At 40.4% G+C, this 20,469-nt stretch overlaps 1 protein-coding gene across 2 annotated transcripts in view; it reads left to right on the top strand.

The window, feature by feature from the left end:
- Positions 1-20,469, top strand: part of ncanb (neurocan b) — a 174,756-nt gene that overhangs the window by 130,582 nt on the left and 23,705 nt on the right. For both annotated transcript variants that reach the window (XM_015034813.1, XM_015034814.1), the window contains exon 11: positions 10,456-10,569. In XM_015034813.1, coding sequence (XP_014890299.1) covers positions 10,456-10,569 — 114 coding nt within the window. The remainder of the gene's footprint in view (positions 1-10,455; positions 10,570-20,469) is intronic.

Below are 20,469 nucleotides of genomic sequence, written 5' to 3'. Positions count from 1 at the left end.
GCTGGCTATTCCCCTTCACCCCTTTGCATCGTTTGTATCATGTATGCTCCTGCTCCAGAGCTGGAAGGCCAAAAGATTTGGTACTGATTAGAGCTGCCGGACCTGCAGCTCTTTGAGAGGCTTCGCCTTCTTTGGATAACGAAATTAACACAAGAAGACACGTGAGATGCATGCACCTGGGCACTGTGTGGCACAGTGCAGCTGAATCGCCTCCAGATTAAAGTTACGTCGCATTCATTAAAGAAAGGACTGTGTGCAACAGTTAATTTTCAGTTTTTAATCAGGGTGAACACTTCCTGCTCCCCTCACTTGTCAGGACAATGAGAAGTAAAGGACATACTGAGTGCAGAGCTGAATGAGAATAAGCTGCATGATGTGTTGCGTGGGGGTGTGTGTGTGTGTGTGTGTGTGTGTGTGTGTGGGTGTGTGTGTTTGTGTGTGCGTGCGTGTGTGTGGACGTGTGTGTCCAGTATCTCCTTTTGTGCAAACACATCCGTAGATTAATGAGCTTCTGGCTGAGTTGCCAGAATTCACCCTTTTTTTTGTGTGTTTTTTTTTTTTTGTTGTTGCTTTTTTATTCTTGTGCTTCAGCACAAATATTCTCACCTGCCACCACCTAAAAATGCTTCATCTTCTTTCTAATTTACTCTTCAGCTTCAGTGCCAGGTAGAGCAAATGAATATGTATGAATATGGCTTACATGTGTTTGACTTAGCTGAGGGGGTTTGTATATATGTGCCTCAATACGTGTGTGTGTGTGTGTGTGTGTGTGTGTGTGTGTGTGTGTGTGTGCGTGTGCGTGTGCGTGCGTCAGAAGGAAAGTATCTTGATCCGCTGGATGACAGCTGTAGGAGGAACTGAGAGATATAAAGGCTGGTCACATATAAGAGGGTCAAATTGATTTCCCATGAACACCGGGAACAGGCTTTTACACATGGGGGGCCTTATCAGCGTTCCAGAAACACTCACACAGTGAATAACAAGTATCTGTGAACTCTGCTGTCAGGGAAAGGGGGGGGGAAAAATGCTCATCTGTATGCTGCTCAATAGATTTCAAAAAAACAACAACAGACATTTGAGTACATTGCACAGGGGCAGGAATCCACAAGCTGTACCTTGACAAGATCACAGGCTTTCTGACTCTGTCAAGGTAGAGACAGAGTTTCCAGACCTCCTTAAAACACACAAGGAAAATTATTAGCACTTACACGCACATAGTGTTAGCAAGAGATTTCTACTTTTAAGATAGTAGAAATCTTAAAACCGATGTTGATGTCGCTGTCTCCAGCTGATCTCGTCACCTTATTTCTGCTCATATTCTTTCGAAATGGTTCGGTTGCTTGGCGTCTCTGATGGATTGTAATCTCAACGGCTGTCATTTTCGCTCAAAATGCGGCGGAACGGCACTCGAGCCGAGTGACTGCCAAATACAATTAAGTCTCATTCTGAAAATATTAATCATATCTGACACGAGTGTGCCGCGTAAATATAACATCGGCGCCAACATTTATACATGTTTGAAGTGACAACCTGAAATGGCAGCTGTCGGTTGCTCCTATGCGGCGTTTAAAAAGATCATCCAATGGTCGACAGAGTAACAGTGCAGAGATGGCAGTATGCAGTTCTGCATTTACTGTAGCCCTCGTAAATAACCGGTGGCACAATATTCTCAGCTTGGACGATTGTAGGTGCACTGTGAGGTGACGTCATGCAGGAGATAGAAATGGAAAGACCTGTTGAGGAAAGCTGTATACACAGATTTAAATCCTAAATGATTCAGTCGCCCAAAGTTTCTGCGCCAAGATCAACACAACTACTGCAGACTTTGGTCTCAACGCTGTCAGACTTGTGCGACGTCAGCGCAATATGTCGCACAGCCAGTTTTGTAAACCATTATTTTGCCTTTAAACGCAATTCATTGAGCAAAAGAGCTCAGAACTGGACCGGTACGCTGATCTCTTTTGTTTGTAAAGACTCTAGCCGCAGCATTTTGAAGAAGTTGAAACAGCATTGTAATAATTGGGTCTGCTACAAACAAAGACATGAACTGATGCACTTGGTAATAATATGCTGCCTTTATGATAAATTTCATGTGGTCGTCAAGACTCCAATCAGACTCGTGATCGCCCTCAGATTTTTGACTTTGAGCTTTTTGAACCGACAGACTGAAGGCGGGCACTGATTCTTAGTCTTTGGGTACAAAAGCTAAGACTTCAGTTTCATCTTTATTTAGGTGAAGAACATTTAGATTTTTTTAAGGTTTTTGTTGGGTCCAGTGGCCTTTATTTGAAAGTAGTTTGACAGGAAGGAGGGTAATGAGGGAGGGGGAAGACATGCGGCTAATGTCGCCAGGCCGGGAATCAAACCTGCGACCACTGCCACGAGGACCAAGGCCTCAGTATATGGGTGGTGCTTTGTCCCTGCGCCACGCCAGCGCCCCGTTTTGATTTTTGACTGAGCTGATTTTTAGTCCTCTTTCTAAAGCAGCTGCTTAGAGATGAGGAAGAATTTGGTCAAAGACAGAGGTGTGCAACCTGAAGGAGAGTTTAGAGGAAAAGTCTTTTAAAATTACATGCTGGAGTTCTTATTGACTACAAGAGCCAAACAATCTACAAAAGCGGTAAATAATTCTTCCCTAAGAGTTACCAGAGGGCGCTTCTTTGATTCTGGAGGCCTCTCCTAACAGAAATAGACGCAAGACTTCAGCAACGAGTTACTATATAAACTCACTGTCAGTGATAAAATGATACTGACAGGGCTAAGGGAAAAAAAAAGATAATTTCCCTCTAATATTACCACTTTAAGTGTGTCAGAAATAACGACAGGAGGCAGAGAATAGCCTGTCATTCACCCCTCCTGGGAACTGTTCCACTTAAAGTTGCTGTATTTTATCTTATTTTATTTTATTTTTTTCCAAGTTTGGACACTCACAGATGTTTGCGCAGAAAGAAAAAAATAAGTTATATAAAGAATGGATAATAGAGAAAAGTGAAAGCATCTGTTTTAAGATTTAACGCTCGGATGAGCCAAAAGAGAAGGTGAGTGGCTTTACGACCGGGTGCCGTCGCCGCTAATCAGATTTAGCACCACGCAGCCCGGAATAATGGTTCCCCGGTTCTGCTCTGCATTTGCTGTCAGCCTGAAGTCCTGCATACTTCTGCTGCTCACAGCTCCTTTCCTGCGCAGAGACAGAAATAGTGTGTGGTTGAACGATACTGGTGGCACGCCGTGGCAGCTGGCGTTTCTTTCTCCTGGCCACCGGCATCCCCGTCCCACACAAAATATAAACAGACTCAAGCAGTAAATACACACAAGCACACACACACACACACGTATACGTACAGCATTGGTGAGCAGAGGCAGGCTGTCAGAAGTGAAGGCCAGCCCAGCGATGTGAGATGTTGTGACACTTTACCTCATTACATTTTCCTAGGTTGTTATGAATGTTGGAGCAGTGCTGTCAACCAAAGCAGACCTGTATGAAACACAATGTGAGCCCCCCCCCCTTCACACACACATAAAACACACACACACACACACACGTTCCCATATCCATATCTCCATCTCGCTCCATCAGGAAGCGAATCGGAGCCATACCTTCCTTCTTTATTTGATGTTCCCGTGTGATACTCTGGAAATGTCCACCAGGCAGTTTCTTAGTCTCACTGCTTTCCTGACGTCTCCTTGATGTGTGGAAACATCTGGTAAACCACAGTGATTCGGATCACTGCCGGTGCGTATGCGTTTGCACACACGGTGTACTGCACCACTCTGTCTGAGGGAAATGAGGAAGTAACATGTCTTTGTTCATCCTTACATGTTAGCCAAGTACAGATGATGAAATGCTTCAACCAGAAATACGTTTATTTATTTATTTATTTATTTATTTATTTATTTATTTATTTATTTATTTATTTATTTATTTATTTATTTATTTATTTATTTGCCAGATGTTGATCAGGGTTTCTCAGATTTCCCTGAAGAATAGCTGAGAGCCTTCAATCGCGCTGCATTTATGTTCCAGAAGTTGTTTTCTCTTTTTCCTACTGAGCCAGTCTGTGACGCTGCAATAAAACCCAAAGCAAATACACAGAACTGTTCTGATTATTTACACACCTACTCCTCCGTCAGCCGTCACTTAACTCAGTGTGAATGTTCTTTGATTGCCTCTAAGTGCAGTGTGGTGCTTCACTTATTCCAGTATGCATGTGTGGCATTTAAGATTTTCTGCAAATTTCTCGCTGAACAAGGCTGTTTCTTATTTAATGAAGTTGCACTTAAGCGACATTAAACAACGTTCCTTTGAGATCAAACGACTGAAAAGCATGAGATTTTTTTAAGGACGAATCTTGGCGACCTCATCCAGAGAAACTTTTCTCTTATCACTCGTAAACATCGCCAAAGCAAACTCACACGTGTCTGCAATGATGTCATGATGTTCAGGCAGTGGATGGAGACAGGCGGGAGTGACTAGTAAAGGTGGACGTTTAATGAAGAATAATAAATAAAGAAGAACTTACAAAACAAGGGGATCATCAAAAATCACATTTTACAGAACGAAAGGGCAGGCAGGGAAGGAGGAAGGTAGAACCATCTCTTCCGTCAATCATAATGGGAAAGGATCATATCCCCAACTTTGTCTCTCTGCCCAGGTTTCTAACCATATGGACAGAGAGTTTAAAAGATTAGAGGCAAAAGCAAATGAGGTGGAATAGCAGTACCTACCAATAACTGATGGTGTCATCCAGGACATGTTGAATATCATCTCTGCTGCCCAGAAATCGAGCTGCTGGCATGTTATGACGGTCACTAGGCTGTCATAGAGCAACGGTCTTAAGTCAGAGGCCTTATCAGAGTCACTGCAAGACTGACTGTTACCAGAGATCCTTCCTGCCCACAGGAAGGTCTGATACTTGGCTCATATGATCCAAGTATCTTTGAAGATACTCGGATGATATGAGTTAATTTAATTTCCTTCCAGTACAACAACATGCCTCTCTGTACTTTAAGAAACATGGACATAATCTATCAGACTCGGTTTAGTTGGTACTGGGGAGTACTGTGCTGTATAACGGCTCTGAACACTTAAATATTAAATACTCACGATCTTCTCAGTAAACAAAATAAAGTTTTTTTTTCTTTTTTCTTTACGTTGTCAAGCAGTAAAAAAAAAAAAAAAATCCAAGCAAACTACAGAATAAGTATGCACAGATGTGAGCTGTTTGGTTTAATAATTACACCACCACTGTTTTCTATGCTGATCTGCAGCCTTAGGGGGAAATATCTGGATTCGTTCATCTCTTACCCGGTGGCATTTTTAGTGGAGTGCATATTTTCAGACACCAATTGAAATATTAAAGCTGCATTCTCGAAAACAACAAAACAATTAGCTGTGTGCCAATAAGCAGTCTTGCTCTGCTATGGTGTAAAGGGAAAGAATTGTTTAAAGAAAGTTATTGTGCAATTTTCACAAAAAAAAGGAGTTTCTGTTGATAAAGATGGTTGTAAAATGCCAGTGAAGCAATGCAAACTATCTTCCATAATGAATTATGAACATGTAAATCAGTAGCAAATATTTAGTCTGCAAATAAATAAGATAACAAATGAAGAGGTTTTGCAATGTTTACACAAGCACTTCTTGCTGTTGCTGGCCTTGTTGTTTGCAGCCAGGACAACTAAACCAACATTTATAGTGTGCTCAGACATAGTCACGCAGAAAATCTGCTTTCTGGGAAAGCACAACATGGCCCATTGAGGGTTCACGCTGTCTGGATGAGCAGCAGCTAAACAGAAAGGTATCCATCTTCGTAGAAGGCTTTGAAAATGTCAATGCCCCTCAGCAAACCAAAGGGGGAGTCAATCATCCAGGGGCGCCGCTATAAAAGACGACAAACACAAAAAGCCTTTTGACCAGAACCTTCCTGTGGCAAAAAAGAAAGAAAAAAAAATTCCATTTCAAAGTCGTTATTTTACAGCACGTTATGCCGGTTTATTGTTTTTTACGCAACGCCAGCAATTAGGAGAACGTAGGAAGCCTGACCCGATTTGTCAGAGTTTCAGGGAAGCGGAGGGCTGCGCTGGCGTATACAGTACGATTTTTAGCTTTGGATCTCGTACCGAGGCTTTTAGCACGAGAGTGCGGCTCTTGTTTGCTCTGATAAGTGTACATTTTCCTCTGGGTGTCTGCCAAAATAAAAAAAAAGTCTACCTCTTTGATATTAATATCATCCCCTCATGACCTCTGTAGAACTTTGTTAGACGTGAAGTCTTTGGGTGGCATTTACTGGTTCAAAGGTTCTCTGTGTAATTGATCAGTCGGCTGTTTGATCTGTAGCTACGGCTGGCATTTGGTCCCTTACAGGAAAAAAGGCGCCTTCGTGCTCTGTCAGGGTTTCATTTATCCGTGGCTTCCACCTACTGAGGTCGGTTGTGGAAGAATGCGACTCATAATGAGATCTTTTCGTACCCTCCAACCTTTGTAGACGCATATTTACATAATAAATCTGCACAGAACAGAAGGTAAACATACGCAGGAATGCGGTGTTTTGTATTTGTTGCTATCGTTTTTGGTTTTTTTGGTTTTTTCATTTGTTTGAATGTTAAATTTTCATTTTGTCTGCCCAGCTGTTCTCCTTCTTCCCCACTCCATGTTTTATTATTTAATCTTAGATAACCAAAGAGGGAACAATTAAGACATTTTGAAAGACGCTTTCACAATTTGTAATCTTTAAACAGCTATAACAGCTGTAACAGCTATATCTTTAAACAGTTTGATAAATCAATGGCTGTCATAATAAACATTAGATAAGACAAAGATTAGTTTTTGCATTCAGAAAAAAAACAAACAAAAAAAACAGTTGACTCCGTCTTCACAGGACCAGCATTTATTAAAACGCGACGTCAAAGGATAGCAGAAGCGGAAGCTGCAGTTATTTTTGTGTTGCAGAAAGAGTAAAAATACTTCAAATGTTCCCCATTTTGACATTTCTTTTCATCAGTCGCCGCAGATCGTTTTTACTGTCGAAAATAGAAAATAGCTCACTGTCACACATTTAGAAAAAATAAAATAAAATGCAGATAATGAGTGAGCGCATCCATACGCGAGCACTTATGAAAACTAAGTGGCTAAATCGGTCTGTAAACATTTGCAGCTCTCTCGTGTTCGAAGCGGAGTGGTTGGGAACAAGAGCAACTGAGCCGTGCAGCAGCGGTGAACGGGGTCGGCGGATGATGAGGTGCATAGCGGACAGAGGTCAGCAGCTTTTCCACAGTCAGTGGCTACAGATTTACAAACGTGACGCAGCATTTCTGATTCGCTCTGTTCACAGAGAGCATCTGCTTCCTGGACGCAGCCCCTGCATTTCTCCTGCATTAGCCTCAGCAGTTAGCCTATGCTAATAGTTACCAGTGTTTTGAGGAAGGTGAGAAAAAGAATAACTGTCGCACATTATATGCTCCCAAAACACAACATGACAGAATATGTAGGATATATGTCAACAGAAATAGCAGTATTTTAGGTTATCTGAAAAATGGGATATTTTTAGTCTGGATTTCATTTCCTTATTAGTGCAATTCTTCATCCATCTACTCCTTATACACAGTTCATCTTGCACAGGTTATGGGGAGATGAGAGGGTAAAAAGGTGATCAGGTCAGAAAGAGAGAGAGTGAGAGAATAATTGGCACTCACTAAAACCAGAGACAAAAACAACTAACTAGTCAAAGTAAAAGCATTTCTTCAGAAACGGGTGGAAAGTACAGCAGACATGATTGACTGTTAGATTTCAGGTAAAGAAAACCACACTTGAAATTACTTTTCCTACCCTCCCATACAAAAGAACCGATTCTGAAGCAAATGGATAGATGGGTTTTCACCAGAATTCGGTAAAATACAAAATGTTATGCAGTCGGAGTTTAATAGAGATAGATTACAAGCTTAGTGAAAGCAACAACAAAAAAAAAAACCCTATGGAGGATCGCAGACAAATTCAAGGGTTCACGAGCGTGAAATTGTTCATATCTGTTAAACACTTTTATATGGCAATGAGAAGGAGTTGTCTGGGTTTATTTGGCTTCAGAGTTCACAGGTACTTTACAGGAGAATTGAAGACATAAATCTGAGCGCTGGAAGGGAAAGAGACCGCCGGAGAGAGAGGATGTGGACGGTCGGGTAGAGGCAATCTCTAACTCTGTTCATCTGAAAAAAAACAGATAATTAACACAACAAAATGAGAAATGGTAGAAATATTTGTTAAGGTGAGCCCAAGGATTTTTCCTTCCTGTTTTTTTTAATGTCCCTTTTAACTTTTTTAATCATGTTTTATTCACACATATCAGTATTTAGACACAACCTGTCTGTAAACCCACAGGTATTCTTTGAACTAGTTTATTTTTGCGTGATTGGGTTTTGGTTTTGGCTTGCATGCAAAAAAAAAAGAACGGCTTGGACTAAATATGAATTAAGATTACGACTAAGTTTAATCATCCAGCTGGATAATAATTCTCAACACACAGAGCTACAATTGAATATATCTGATCAAAACACATTTATTTTTTGTAGACCGAAGTTTGTGTTTGTAATTTTGACAAAATATGAAAAGGTTTAATGGTTATGACCACATTTTCGAGGTGAAACGTGATTTTCACAGGTGCGTCGTTTGGAACCGTTTCAGATTCCTGCAGTTTGAACACGAAAGGAGAAGAATTGCCATTTAAGACAGTTTGATGCAGCACGTAAAGTTAATTTTCATGGTAGACAATGGATTTTGCTTTTTGTTGCTTTGTCGTCATTTCTTGTCTCACACCAGATCATACGTTAAGACAGACATACACGGCTAAACTGAGCATCTTATTCCATCTCCTCTGGCTCGATATCTTTCGTCTGCATCGACTTCAGCCTTTAAAATCAGCCGGCCCTAAGCGGAGCAACAGCAACGAAGCTGTCATGCTGTTCGCGCCAAACGGGTTGACCCGCCCAAACGCTGCCGCCTGCAAAGTCGCTGTAATCCGTCCCCAAAAATCACCAACTTCCTCGCAGAATGGTATCACCTCTGCTCCGTCTTTCCACCCTTGTTTCCATCAGCTCAGCCTCCTAACCCGGCTGTGCGCCGCTTTTCAGCATCCTCTCATTTTCATATCTTTCCTCAGCCCTCAGACGTTCCTCTGCCTCCCACCATGACCTCTTGTCAGAGCCTCAGAGAGTCTCTCAGAGCTTGTGATGGTTGAGGATTGTTAAGTTGCCAGCTGCAGCTTTAATGATTGTGCCTTCAGGCCGAGATCAGCCAAAAAGAAGAAGAAAAGAAAAAAAAAACATACAGTTGGCATTTTTCTGCAGAATATGAGCTTTTGTGGAACATGTGGTTGAATTTGTTTATAGAGGCAACATAATTCTTAAGTTAGAATTAAAGAATGTTTGCCTAATTGAAATTGATCTGCATGTATGTTTTGTGGTTCCCAATGAGTGAAGCATTTGAAATGGGTGCACTGGTACAAATTGAATCTTCTGTGCGTGTGTGTTCGGTGTGTGTGTGTGTGCTCTCCCTCGCTTTTGCTGCTCAGGGTTCGACTGCAGCGCTGCTCCACGTCCTGCAAACTCATTGCAAATTAGCTTCATGCGCTCCACTGCATCCCCAAACAGCTCGCTGATGAATTCAATCAATTTGCCCTAATTATAACTTTCACAGGAACACCTCTAATCTGACTAAAACTTGGCGTTGAGCTGTGGCAGGTAGCTGCGCAAACTGCTGTCTGAAGAGGGATGTTTGTGTGTGAAAGAGTGTGTTGATTTGTCCTAATTTTCGACACATCTTGTGACATCGCAACCTCAAATATAATTGCGGTTTATTGGCGTTTTATGTGGCGGACTACCACAAAGTAGTTTAAAATGGTGGCAGCTTAAAAAAAAAACAACAATCTGGAGAGTTTGGCATTCACTTTGTCTTCACCTCCTCTACTTTGAATGAATATGCTCAAAAAACTTGCAGTGGAAATCCCGTGGAGGAGTTTAGGCATGTATTGTTATGGCCCAGTCAAAGCCCAGACCTGAATCCAAATTAGACTCCAGCGTGACACATTGTCACGTATCAACATTACATCCTTATCTAACTTGACGGTGACTTGTGTGTTTTACAAAGGCGAATGTTTATGTGTTTTACTCTCTGGAAATCTCTAAACAGATGGCAATTAAAAGAGGATTATACAAACATTGACCAGTGTCGGGTAGCTAAATATGCAGCACCGATTTTCAGATTCTTATTTGTCAGAAATAAAATAGCTAACTGTATGCCTGTCTATCCCCTTTCCAAGTGTGCTCTGCTTTGTGTTGCTCTGCCACAGAAAATCCCATTAAAGTCCAATGAAAGATGCGGTTGTAGTGTCTCAAAATGTGAAAAAGTTGAAGGAGTGCAAACACGACTTTGACTCCATCCCCTGTTCTCCCTTCAATGTTTCCCTCCAGACATCGACGACTGCCAGTCTAATCCATGCCAGAACGGAGGAACCTGCATCGACGAGATCAACTCCTTTGTGTGCCTCTGCCTGCCCAGCTACGGCGGAGCTACGTGCGAAAAAGGTAACAATGCAGGCAGCGAGCGAGCGCTGCCTTCCTCTTTTTGTTGTGTTGCGTGGCAGCAGAAGAAGAGCAGAAAGATGATAATGAAAAGATGTAGATGATGGAGGGGAAGGAAATAATTGGGAGTGGAGCAAGAAGTTTGGAAAATGAGTTTAAAAAAAGAAAGACAAGCACACACACACAAAAAAAAAAAATTGAGATGAAGCGGCTACGGATGTGAGGTGTTGGAGTAGAGGTTGAAGAACCGGAAAGGATGCGGGGAGATGCTGATGACATGGGCACAGGAGGAGAGGAGCATGCCTAAAGAAAGTGAAGACAACGAGACTGAGATAGAAGTTTAATGAGGGTGTGTGGATGGAGGGAGGGAAGAGGGGGAGGACAGGAACAAGAGAGGGGGAGGAGGAATAAATACAGGGAAGCCCTGAGAGATAATATGATGGATTAATACAGAACACCTGCGTCCAGATGGCTTTGTTTTCTACGAGGGGAATTTCTGTTTTATGGAAATTACCAAAATTCCCGCGTGAGGAGAGGGCAGTGGAAGAAGGTTGGATGGAAATATGACAGACATGTTCACTCCGAGGCTACGGAGAGGAAAAACCCACCGCTGTTTTGTTTATTAGTATTCCTTCTGATCTGATTTTGACCGTAGCTGTGTGTTCCTGTTCAATAAAAATACACAAGAATAGCCTGTTTCATTCCAACAAACTGCAAAAAAAAAACAAAAACAAAAAAACTGACAGCTGGGGAAGAACAGAGAGTGGCAGAAATTCAGAAGAAACTGATTGAAAGTTTGCCTGTTTTTCGATATTTATTCCTATTTTATCAGCAGTTTGCAATTAAAACATTCATGCAGTCCTCTACCTATTTCCAATACTAGTTTATTCTTGCAGGGTCCCAGCGGCGCTGGGGGCTAAGTTCAGGGGTTATTGGGGTGGGGTCACACTGACAGGTCACCAGTCCATCGTAGAAAATTAAAAACATCAATTCCAAACTCTTACATTTACTAAAAACGTGCATCTGTAGCGTGGCGATAAATCAGCATTCATGCCAAACGCACTAGTGATTCGGTTCAACTCATCTGATAGAAAGCATTTTGCAGAATTTCAACGTGGGGATATGTGCAGAAATATTAGAGAAAATATCTCTAATGTAACATTCTGTCAATAAAATTTCAATAAAATAACACTCCTTGCTGTTTTTCAGCGACTGCACGAGAGAACATAAGAAATAGGAGGTTTTAAGAAAAACATACACTTTGAGTATGCGAGTGAGAGATCAACGTGCAGAAAGATGCTCGGAGACTTTGATTTATGACTCATCGTTCGTCTCGACTTTTGACTTACTGTAGTTTTTCATTATAACTGTGGAATGCCTTGTCTTGTTATGCTCTCAGGATGCAGCAATCAATGCCAAACTGACAGAGTGCAGAAAATGAAGCACGGTAAATAATGAACTATTAAATGACAAATGCCGTCTAAACAACAATGGCTTTATTTGGCAGATTTAAACAGAGAAAACTGACCTATCAGCCCAGAATTTATCTTGTTTTTCTATTTTGCCTTTGCAACAACAGCGATCCATGTGTTCTCTATTCCTGATCCAGTTTTATGTTTGTCTCTGTTCATGAATGATCCGTTGTTTGGACACAAGGAAGTGCTGGATTGTGTGTGGGGTGACAATCTAATTTGGGTTCATTGTAAGTGTAGAATTACATCCCAACCAGCCTTAAAAGGGATCAAAAGGTTTGCTTTTTACATATTTTGTATTTTCAAACTGCACATTAGTCTTTGTTGTTGCATGTTTGGGTGTGCATCTGCGCTGTGACGTTTGGAAACGTATCATGACTTATTTTCAGTACACTCAGATGTCAACAACATCAGCTGAGCAAGGATATGACATTTGATATGAAATTTGACAACTTATGTTTTTTATTTCACCACAAAGATGATGCAGGCAGACAACCATATTACTAGATCATACTAAAGGGAGTTGTTCCCTGTACGATGCTCTGTGGGAATCTAGTTGGCAAACATAGGATTTGGATTTCCTATTTCCCATTTTAACTGCTTGGAAACGCAATAAAAAAAAAATGATTGAGTTTCTCCCCACATGAAACTAGACATTTCTTTTCCTCGATGTGCATCCACCATCCACATTATAGCTGTACGGTACCAGGAAAACGTCATTGTGACACCACTGTTCAGTACTGCAAAGAAGATATCGATTAAATTTAGCCCACGTTTTATTGACTCCTTTCGTTTTTTCTTCTACATCACACTGTCCCCACAACTCTCAATGAGCGTCAACATCAGGTAATAAAAGTACTTTTGTGTATCGAGGGCATGGAAAATCCACCCAACTCAACCCAAATATTTTACAAGCAGGCAGAATATGCTTACATGGCAGTTTAAATATTCAACTAAAAATCAACAAAGAAATAGCATTCAAGCAATCCTTTGCAATTGCAGTATTGCACATATTAATGTGTGATTTGTCATGTGGAACATTTGTAATCCACCTGCAAAAATTTTTATTCTTTTTCTTTTTTTTTTTTTTTAGAAACTCAATTTTTAAAATTAAAAAATGAGAGTTACACATTGGATCGCATTTTACACGTCCAGCTTTGGTTTTGGGAGAATCTCTAGCTTAGCTCTGCTTTAGACATCCTCAAGATCTACTTCTTCTAAATTTTAATGTAGTCAATGTCAATACTACTACCGCCTTCTGGCAGAGCACAGGTATTACAACATCAGCGTCCTGGCATGTTTTTTCTAAAATTGATTTCTCTCAAAATGTTTGTCTTTAGCCCTAAATGTATTTATAATGCATTTATAATGCTTCAGATATTGATCCTGGCGTGTTTGTTGACTTGCTGTCCTTTTGACAGTTTTTACTGTACTTTACTAAAGAAGGTTCTGATTGAATGAAATAGGTGCTAACTGCCTGTGCTACATCAGCTGGACTTTGTCCAAGTGCGCCATAAATTGATATGTTTTAAAAATACCTTTTTGATCAGAGGATCTTCATTTGATCTGATATAAATGTTTAAACACCTTGACGATTTTGTGAAATTGATGTTGAGGCTCTCGTTAATGTACATCTTCAGTACAAACACTTGGTTTCCTACATTCCATTCTATTTAACCTTCAGCGTTGTGCACACTTATCTTCTGCTTTTTTGTGTCTTACACACACACACGCAAGCACAACCTATGTGTGCCACGCGTTTTTACATTCGCCGGAGCGGAGCCTCTGTTCCCCCTCGTGCTGTGTTGCTACCATCATGACTGATTGGGAGCAGCAGGGCTGATTGTGTATAACTAAACTCTCTGTTTTCCTGTTGCTTTTATCTCTCGTTGCCCTGGGCCTGCAGAAATGGGGAATTCAGCAGGGAAGAGTACAATTCTCAACAGGCGTCGCTCTGTCATTTCAGCGGGATCACCATTTTATATCCAGAGGGAGGTCTGAACTGCAACAAGAACAGCAGAAATGAACTCATTTGTTCCGCCAAAGCCTCCATCCATTTAAATGTCATCCTGTTGGTCCCTTTCCCACTAAAGTGCTCCAGTTTCTCTCCTTTTTTTTTTTTTTTTTTTTTTTTCCGGTGTGTGCTTCGGTGCAAGTGTTCCCGAGTGTTTGTGCTCGATTATGTTTAGAGGCAGGCACTGCGAGCTTCAGATGCAGGCCAGATACGGTCCGTTGCAGGCTTCCTCCAGCCTGTTACCATGGAGATCCCATCTTGGAGTCGATAAAAGTTAGCTGACAGGGCTCAAGTCCTCAAGTGACCGTACGGTGCAAAGAAGAACATTTGATAATTCACAGGTTTTATCAGTGGATTTTAACATTTGTTTGTTTCCATTTTCAATTTTCCACTCTGAGACTTGACGTTTGAGGGATTAGTAATCATCTTTTGTCTGTGGTCAAAATAATTATACTATTAGGCTTTACTTTCTTGCAGCTTTTGTTAAATTTATTGAAGGTAAAGTTGCCAAACAGGAGGTAGAGTGCGTAAGTAAACCTTCATTCAGTCTTGACTCATGCAAAATGCAAAAACTAAAGCAGAGTCTCTCCTGCAGATTTTTTCTTTTTCTTTTTTGACTAATCAGAGAAGACACAAATGATTCCTCTGCAGCCTGACTGGGATGAAAATTGACAAAGAAAGCACAACACCTCATCAGTCGCTTTGTTCCAATCTCATTTTTAATGCATCTATAACTCAGTGATTCAGTTTTTTTTTTCTTTGCTATGATTCTTCCTTCTTTTGTCTGTCTAGAGAAAGAGAAAAAAATGACAATATGCGTACATCTCTGAGCGTGGATTTGCTTCTCTGCTATCCCGCTACTATCTCCGTTTGATGTTTCCCTCCTCGCCTTTCTCCCTCCGCTTTCTGCATTTCTTGAATCTTTCCTCCGTCTCTTTTCTTCTGGTGCGCCGATAAAATTGCTGTTGTACTCTGTTAGCATGTTTGCACTCGTGCGTCGTTCCGTGTGGGAACAACTTGTCGCTTTGTTTCACGTGGGGCTGAAAGATGATGATTTGTGTCGCAGGTTAGCAGGTTAGTGCGTGAAGGTTGGAGAACTTTTAGCTAAAGCAAACATCTTTTCTCCAACCCATCAGTGTGCAAACACAACACTTTACGTTCTTTGTGTTGCCACCACAATCCTGGGGGCGTTTTATTCGGCTGCCGTTTTCAAAGCATTTAAACAATAAACATTAGAAAATTGACGCAAACATATTTAAAAAACAGTGTAACTAATTACCTTTAGGTGTCAATGTAGTCTGCCTGTGTGTGAGATTTCATATCAATACAGCTGTTCTGTGAAGGCCTTTAGAGATTTGGTACAGAAATTAGTTAGCTGACAAATAGCAATGAGGTCAGAGGTTTATAGCGGGTCTATGTTATAAAACTATAAACATTTAGACATTTATCAACGCATCGTTCTGAAAATGGAGAGAGTTTGACAACCTCAAACCTGCCAGGACTCTAAAACTAAATTGACATTTAATGACAGCGTTATACTGCTGGATTGTACATTTTGTGATTAACATGCAATGCACTCGCACCATTGCAATGCATTAAGTCAGCAATGCTGGTGGTTGTATTATGCAATCTTAAAATGTTCATGTGTTGTGTTTTTCGGTGTGTTTCGGTTCAGTTGACAGGAAAACAAGGCAACCCACACACCCACTGTGACAAATCATGAGTAGGGCAGGTCAGGGTTTCCCCCAGAGTATTATAAGTCTGGCGGGCCACCAGGCTAAGCATTGCTTATTTATTTTAAGTCTTTTTAAAATGTTTGCATTTTTTTAAGACTTGATAGTTGGTGTCCAGGTGTTAATCTTCCAGTAACAGATAATTATATACTTTTCCACTCAAAAACTCGGCGGGCCGCTGGATGAATGACTGCTCCGGCACCCTACCTCCGGGCTTAGCAAGTTTTCTGCAGGGAAACTTTGTAGGTGTTTAAATTAGCTAATCAACCTTCACTGTAATGGACCGAATGTTAACTTTGGGGTATTATGTTCTGGTCTTTCTGTGGGAAGTCTTTGCTTTGATGGTATTGATAATCCAGGTACACTTGAACATAATCTCTGTTCGATCAGTTAGTGGAGCTGTTGTCAGTCAGTTGCCGTGGTAATGGGCGAGCGTGTTTGACATATGTCAAAATCTGGACCGATTGCCTCATTCGTTTGTAGAGTGTTTTGATATTCATAACTCATCAAATGGGATTAAATATTTAACAGCGGGTATGGTTACTACAATGTGTATTGTATAAAATTAAATTAAGTATCCAATATAAAAGAGAAATGTGTTTAGTTTTATGCATACTCTTGCCTCATCGAAGCCTGTTGGGAGATACAGGCTAAGAAGGTTACAATATCAGCATTTACACAGAAAACAGGCATTTTTAGACATACGTTTGACAACTACGTTATCTTACTGCAGCAAGAGTTCAGTTTTGCATTCAGTTTTTGACTGAAAGAATTAAAGGAAAGCAAACGCTCTTGTTGTGGAAAAGTCAGCTCTCCTTTTCAAGCACAATGAAGTTGCACCTGATTTAGACACAGAAAACTAAACTTGCTTTCGACAGGGAAACAAAAACTAGACAGCCTGACGGGGGAACCGAAGGCAAAGTGGAGCACAACCTACCTCCTAAAGAGGTGAATCTGGGGCAAACAGACATACTTTTGAGTGTGTCTGTGCCGGCAGCAACACTGGTGCAGTGAGGTGGAAGCAACCAACAGATGATTTACTCCGAAACTAATGAGGAGCAGAGCAAGACGGAAGCGACTAACAACGGCAGGGAGTGCATCACAAGGCAGCAGATCTCGTCCTGTTGTCACTTTTAACACTTGAAGTCAGACTCTGTTCAAATTGGACACTTAACCTAACATAAAGGTCTTATTGTCTGAAGCCAATTCCACTGAGTCACTGGCTTCGCAGCAAAGCATGTGGGGGACGGTGGAGAGCAGCAGTTTCCTTTCAATAAGAAGCAGATCCAGAAAAATCTGACTCGTTATGAGCGACCAGGTTTCTGTTTTACCTACAAGTTAATGACAGTAGCTTTACTTGGCAGAGAAATGCTATAACAAGCTGATATTTGCTATTAAATTAGTTGAACTACGTAGCTGGGTGAATGAAAGCTCCTCGTGGCTGTCGTTTTTGTTCTTTTTTTAATTCCCCTTATTCAACCAGGTCAAACCTCGTTGAGATTCAGATCTCATTTTCAAGAGGGACTTAGGCTGAATTCTGCAACACGCAGCAAGCTGGTTACGCAAAGTTAAAGCAAGTTGGAAAAATAGCTTAAAAGCAATGACACCGATTGATAGGTTCATGTCGCTTGTTTTTAAGAAAAAAAGTCCAATAAAATAAGATCATTTAATGCTGTAGGAGCCATCGCACCGAGCGCTTGCTTCCCTTTTTCTGTTTGAACGCGCGAGAAAAAAAAAAAAAAAAAAAGATTGTTGGAGCGTAAAGAATCTATGTAGGCTGGAGCCAAACCGTGGAGAGTTTTATGAATCAGTATCATCAAGCGGTTATATCTCCGTACGCTTTTTCACAACAGAAACACTTTTTCTAGTTGGTGTAGCAGGTTTCTCTCAGCCAAGCTTCGTACTGTACAGCAAAAAAGAAAACCTCCAACACTTTCTTTGGCATCTCAGTATTTTGACTTTAAAGATTGTAATGGAATGACAAAAAGATTTCTGTATGTTTGTAACAGGTGCTTTTATTAAACCTCTGTATTTCTTAATATCTGTACCTGGTTGATACAGAGGAGCCTAACCCTATTTTCTAATATTTTCCTTCAAAATATTAACAATCTAGCCAGTATATTTACCTTTTGACTCAAATGTGACTCTATCCAGTTACAAAACAACTACTGGACATTTTGGAGTGTTTCATTTTTTTCTGTATTCTTTTTAAACTGGAGCTCTGTGTTTGAGTTTTATTATTCCTTATATAATTTAGTGAGTCTAAATTAGAGTAAGAGACACATTTTCTTCACGCCGTCACAGATCCTGCAAAAGCTCTTTAAATCTGTCACCAACAAGCTGCTTGGAAGGTGAAATAAAATTGTGCGCATCTCTACAGTTCTTGAAACCCAGTCGTTACAGTAAACATTTCTGCTCCTGATACGTGTTAAGAGGGACACACGGTTAAGTCTAAGAAGAAAAGAAGCTGGAGCCCATTTGGTTATCTCGTCTGCAGCAGTTGCATGCAGAGAAAAAAAAAAATACACACACATATAATATTCCTGGAGTTTAGTCTAAGCCAAGAGAAGTTATTCAAACGGTGTCACTCTCACCCCAAATTATATTAAATGCAGCTCTTTTCAAAACTCGCGTCATGCAGAAAAGCAGGAGAGTTATTCTAATTCAAGGTGCATAAATAGACATATTTCTTCTTAAGGAACTGTTATTCTCTTTCCTCAAGTTAAAATAAGTTCAGACAGAGGGGAATGAAACTGTGAAGACAGAAAAGAGACACAAAACTGGTGGGGGTGGGAGGGGTGGGGAATCACAATAGTCAGAGCGGTATCTATTTTTCTCCGCTGTGCAATAATGAACATGTCTGATGGAGAGGTGTAAAACAGTCCTCTGAGCAATGCTTCATGTCGAATCTGTTTCTTTCCCTCCTCGTTCTAATATCCCGCATAAATCGGATCCTGCTCGGAAAGCAAAGTTTAAAACAGATTTCCTCGGTTTTCATTTGTTGTTGGAGTTTCTGTCGCAAACATTATTCAAAGAGCTCGTCTACTTTAAGATCTGCAACAAAATGTAAGAAAAAAACTCCAAAGCATGTTGACTTGTCAAGTGTTTTGATTTAAGCATTGGTTAAGTGTTTTTTTTTTTTTTTTGTTTCTCCTTTTGATGTAATTGAATAGAGAGCCAACAATTGGGTTTGTTTTTACACAGTCTTCCTGAAGTACATCAATTAAGTTACTGAGCTGATTTGCTGTTGATTAACCCCTTAAATCCAGACATGCCATCACCTCTGGGGTTAGCAAAGTAATTGCAATCAGATTTCTGTTTACGTTGAACAGAATTGGATCAGTAGCGGGTCTAAAACGGGGACAATCTTGTGAAAAAACTTGTTTTCTGTACTTCATGCTGCCAAATTTTCCCCACTGTTGTCGTTTTTATTGAGAATTTACTCCTGATTAACATAGTTTGTTTGGTTGCTCGCTCATGTTTTTCCATCTGAAAAATTGTGATTCATAGTGACCATTAGCTAGCTAGATGTTTGTCTGACTGTGACTCTGTTTCTTCTTTTCTCAGTTTGCAGATTGTTTAGCTTTTTTTATGTGACTATAGCTCAGCTGTCCTTTTGTGGACGAATAACGCTTGTATCTTTCATCAGACATGACATTTATTCTGAAACGACCCTACTCGTCTTTTCCCACCCCAGTACAATTGTATAATGATGACAGCAAGTGATGTCGGTCCAAATATTTCCCTTCTTCCTTTAGACATTTTCCTTATATTCCAATTTGTATAAACTTTGGGGCTTTGGCTTTGTGAAATTCCTTCAATTTCCACTCACCTCTTCCCCTTTCTGTGACATAAATGCTCTTCGAGTCTTAAGGATAGTCTCCATGTGTTAACTGAATTACAGTCTGAAGCCTGATTAGACTGTACGTGCTCAAATTTAATCTTTAAGTTGCAGTGAAATAACACTATTTAACTCAGAAGTCACGCGGTGAAGGCTGCAGTTTTCTCCTTTTTCTACCTGCCCACCAACTTCTTGGCAATTAATTATTATTATTATTATTATTATTATTGTGAGATGCCTCGTTTGTACATCTCAACAATCTGGCCTTTCATCTTTCCCATGAAGGAGTCCTGGCAGCATTTTAGCCTGACATGAAAGCCAGATTTATGTGTAAATGAAACCTTTGATGAGCCAAATAAGCAACCTTTTAAATCTACTTACTACATTTAACCTAATATTCAACAACTTACAATTTTTGTCTTTTGTTCTTGTTTCTACTTTGTATTTTGAGGCTCCGCTTACAACCAGGATTTCTGATCCTTCACCGCAGACTGTGAATACTTGTAATTTCTTCCATTGTATCAATACTGTACAGTTTGTTTTTGTTGTTGTTGTTGTTATTTTTAGCTGTGCACATGAAAATCGTTCACAACTGGCAGGGCAAAAAAAAACAACAAAAAAAAAACAAGCCTGACAAACATCTTGCTTGGAGTGCTCTAAGGAAATCACAGACTCTACATGTACAACATATCGGGAGCCGAGTTTTTCCAGATAAGGATTAAAAATCCCGTGAGCCGCTAGCTAAAATCCCTGGCCTAAACACACACACACACGTATGATATTCAGTTTTTTTTTTTTTTTTTTTTCCCTTTTAAAAAAAAAAACACTAATTTTTTGTGCTTT

The sequence above is a fragment of the Poecilia latipinna genome, unplaced genomic scaffold (assembly GCF_001443285.1).
Source record: "Poecilia latipinna isolate Pla-1442-1.1 unplaced genomic scaffold, P_latipinna-1.0 Scaffold313, whole genome shotgun sequence".
Classification (NCBI taxonomy): domain Eukaryota; kingdom Metazoa; phylum Chordata; class Actinopteri; order Cyprinodontiformes; family Poeciliidae; genus Poecilia; species Poecilia latipinna.
The sequence above is the reverse complement of the archived record's forward strand: the minus strand, read 5'-3'. Positions and strand labels throughout refer to the sequence as shown.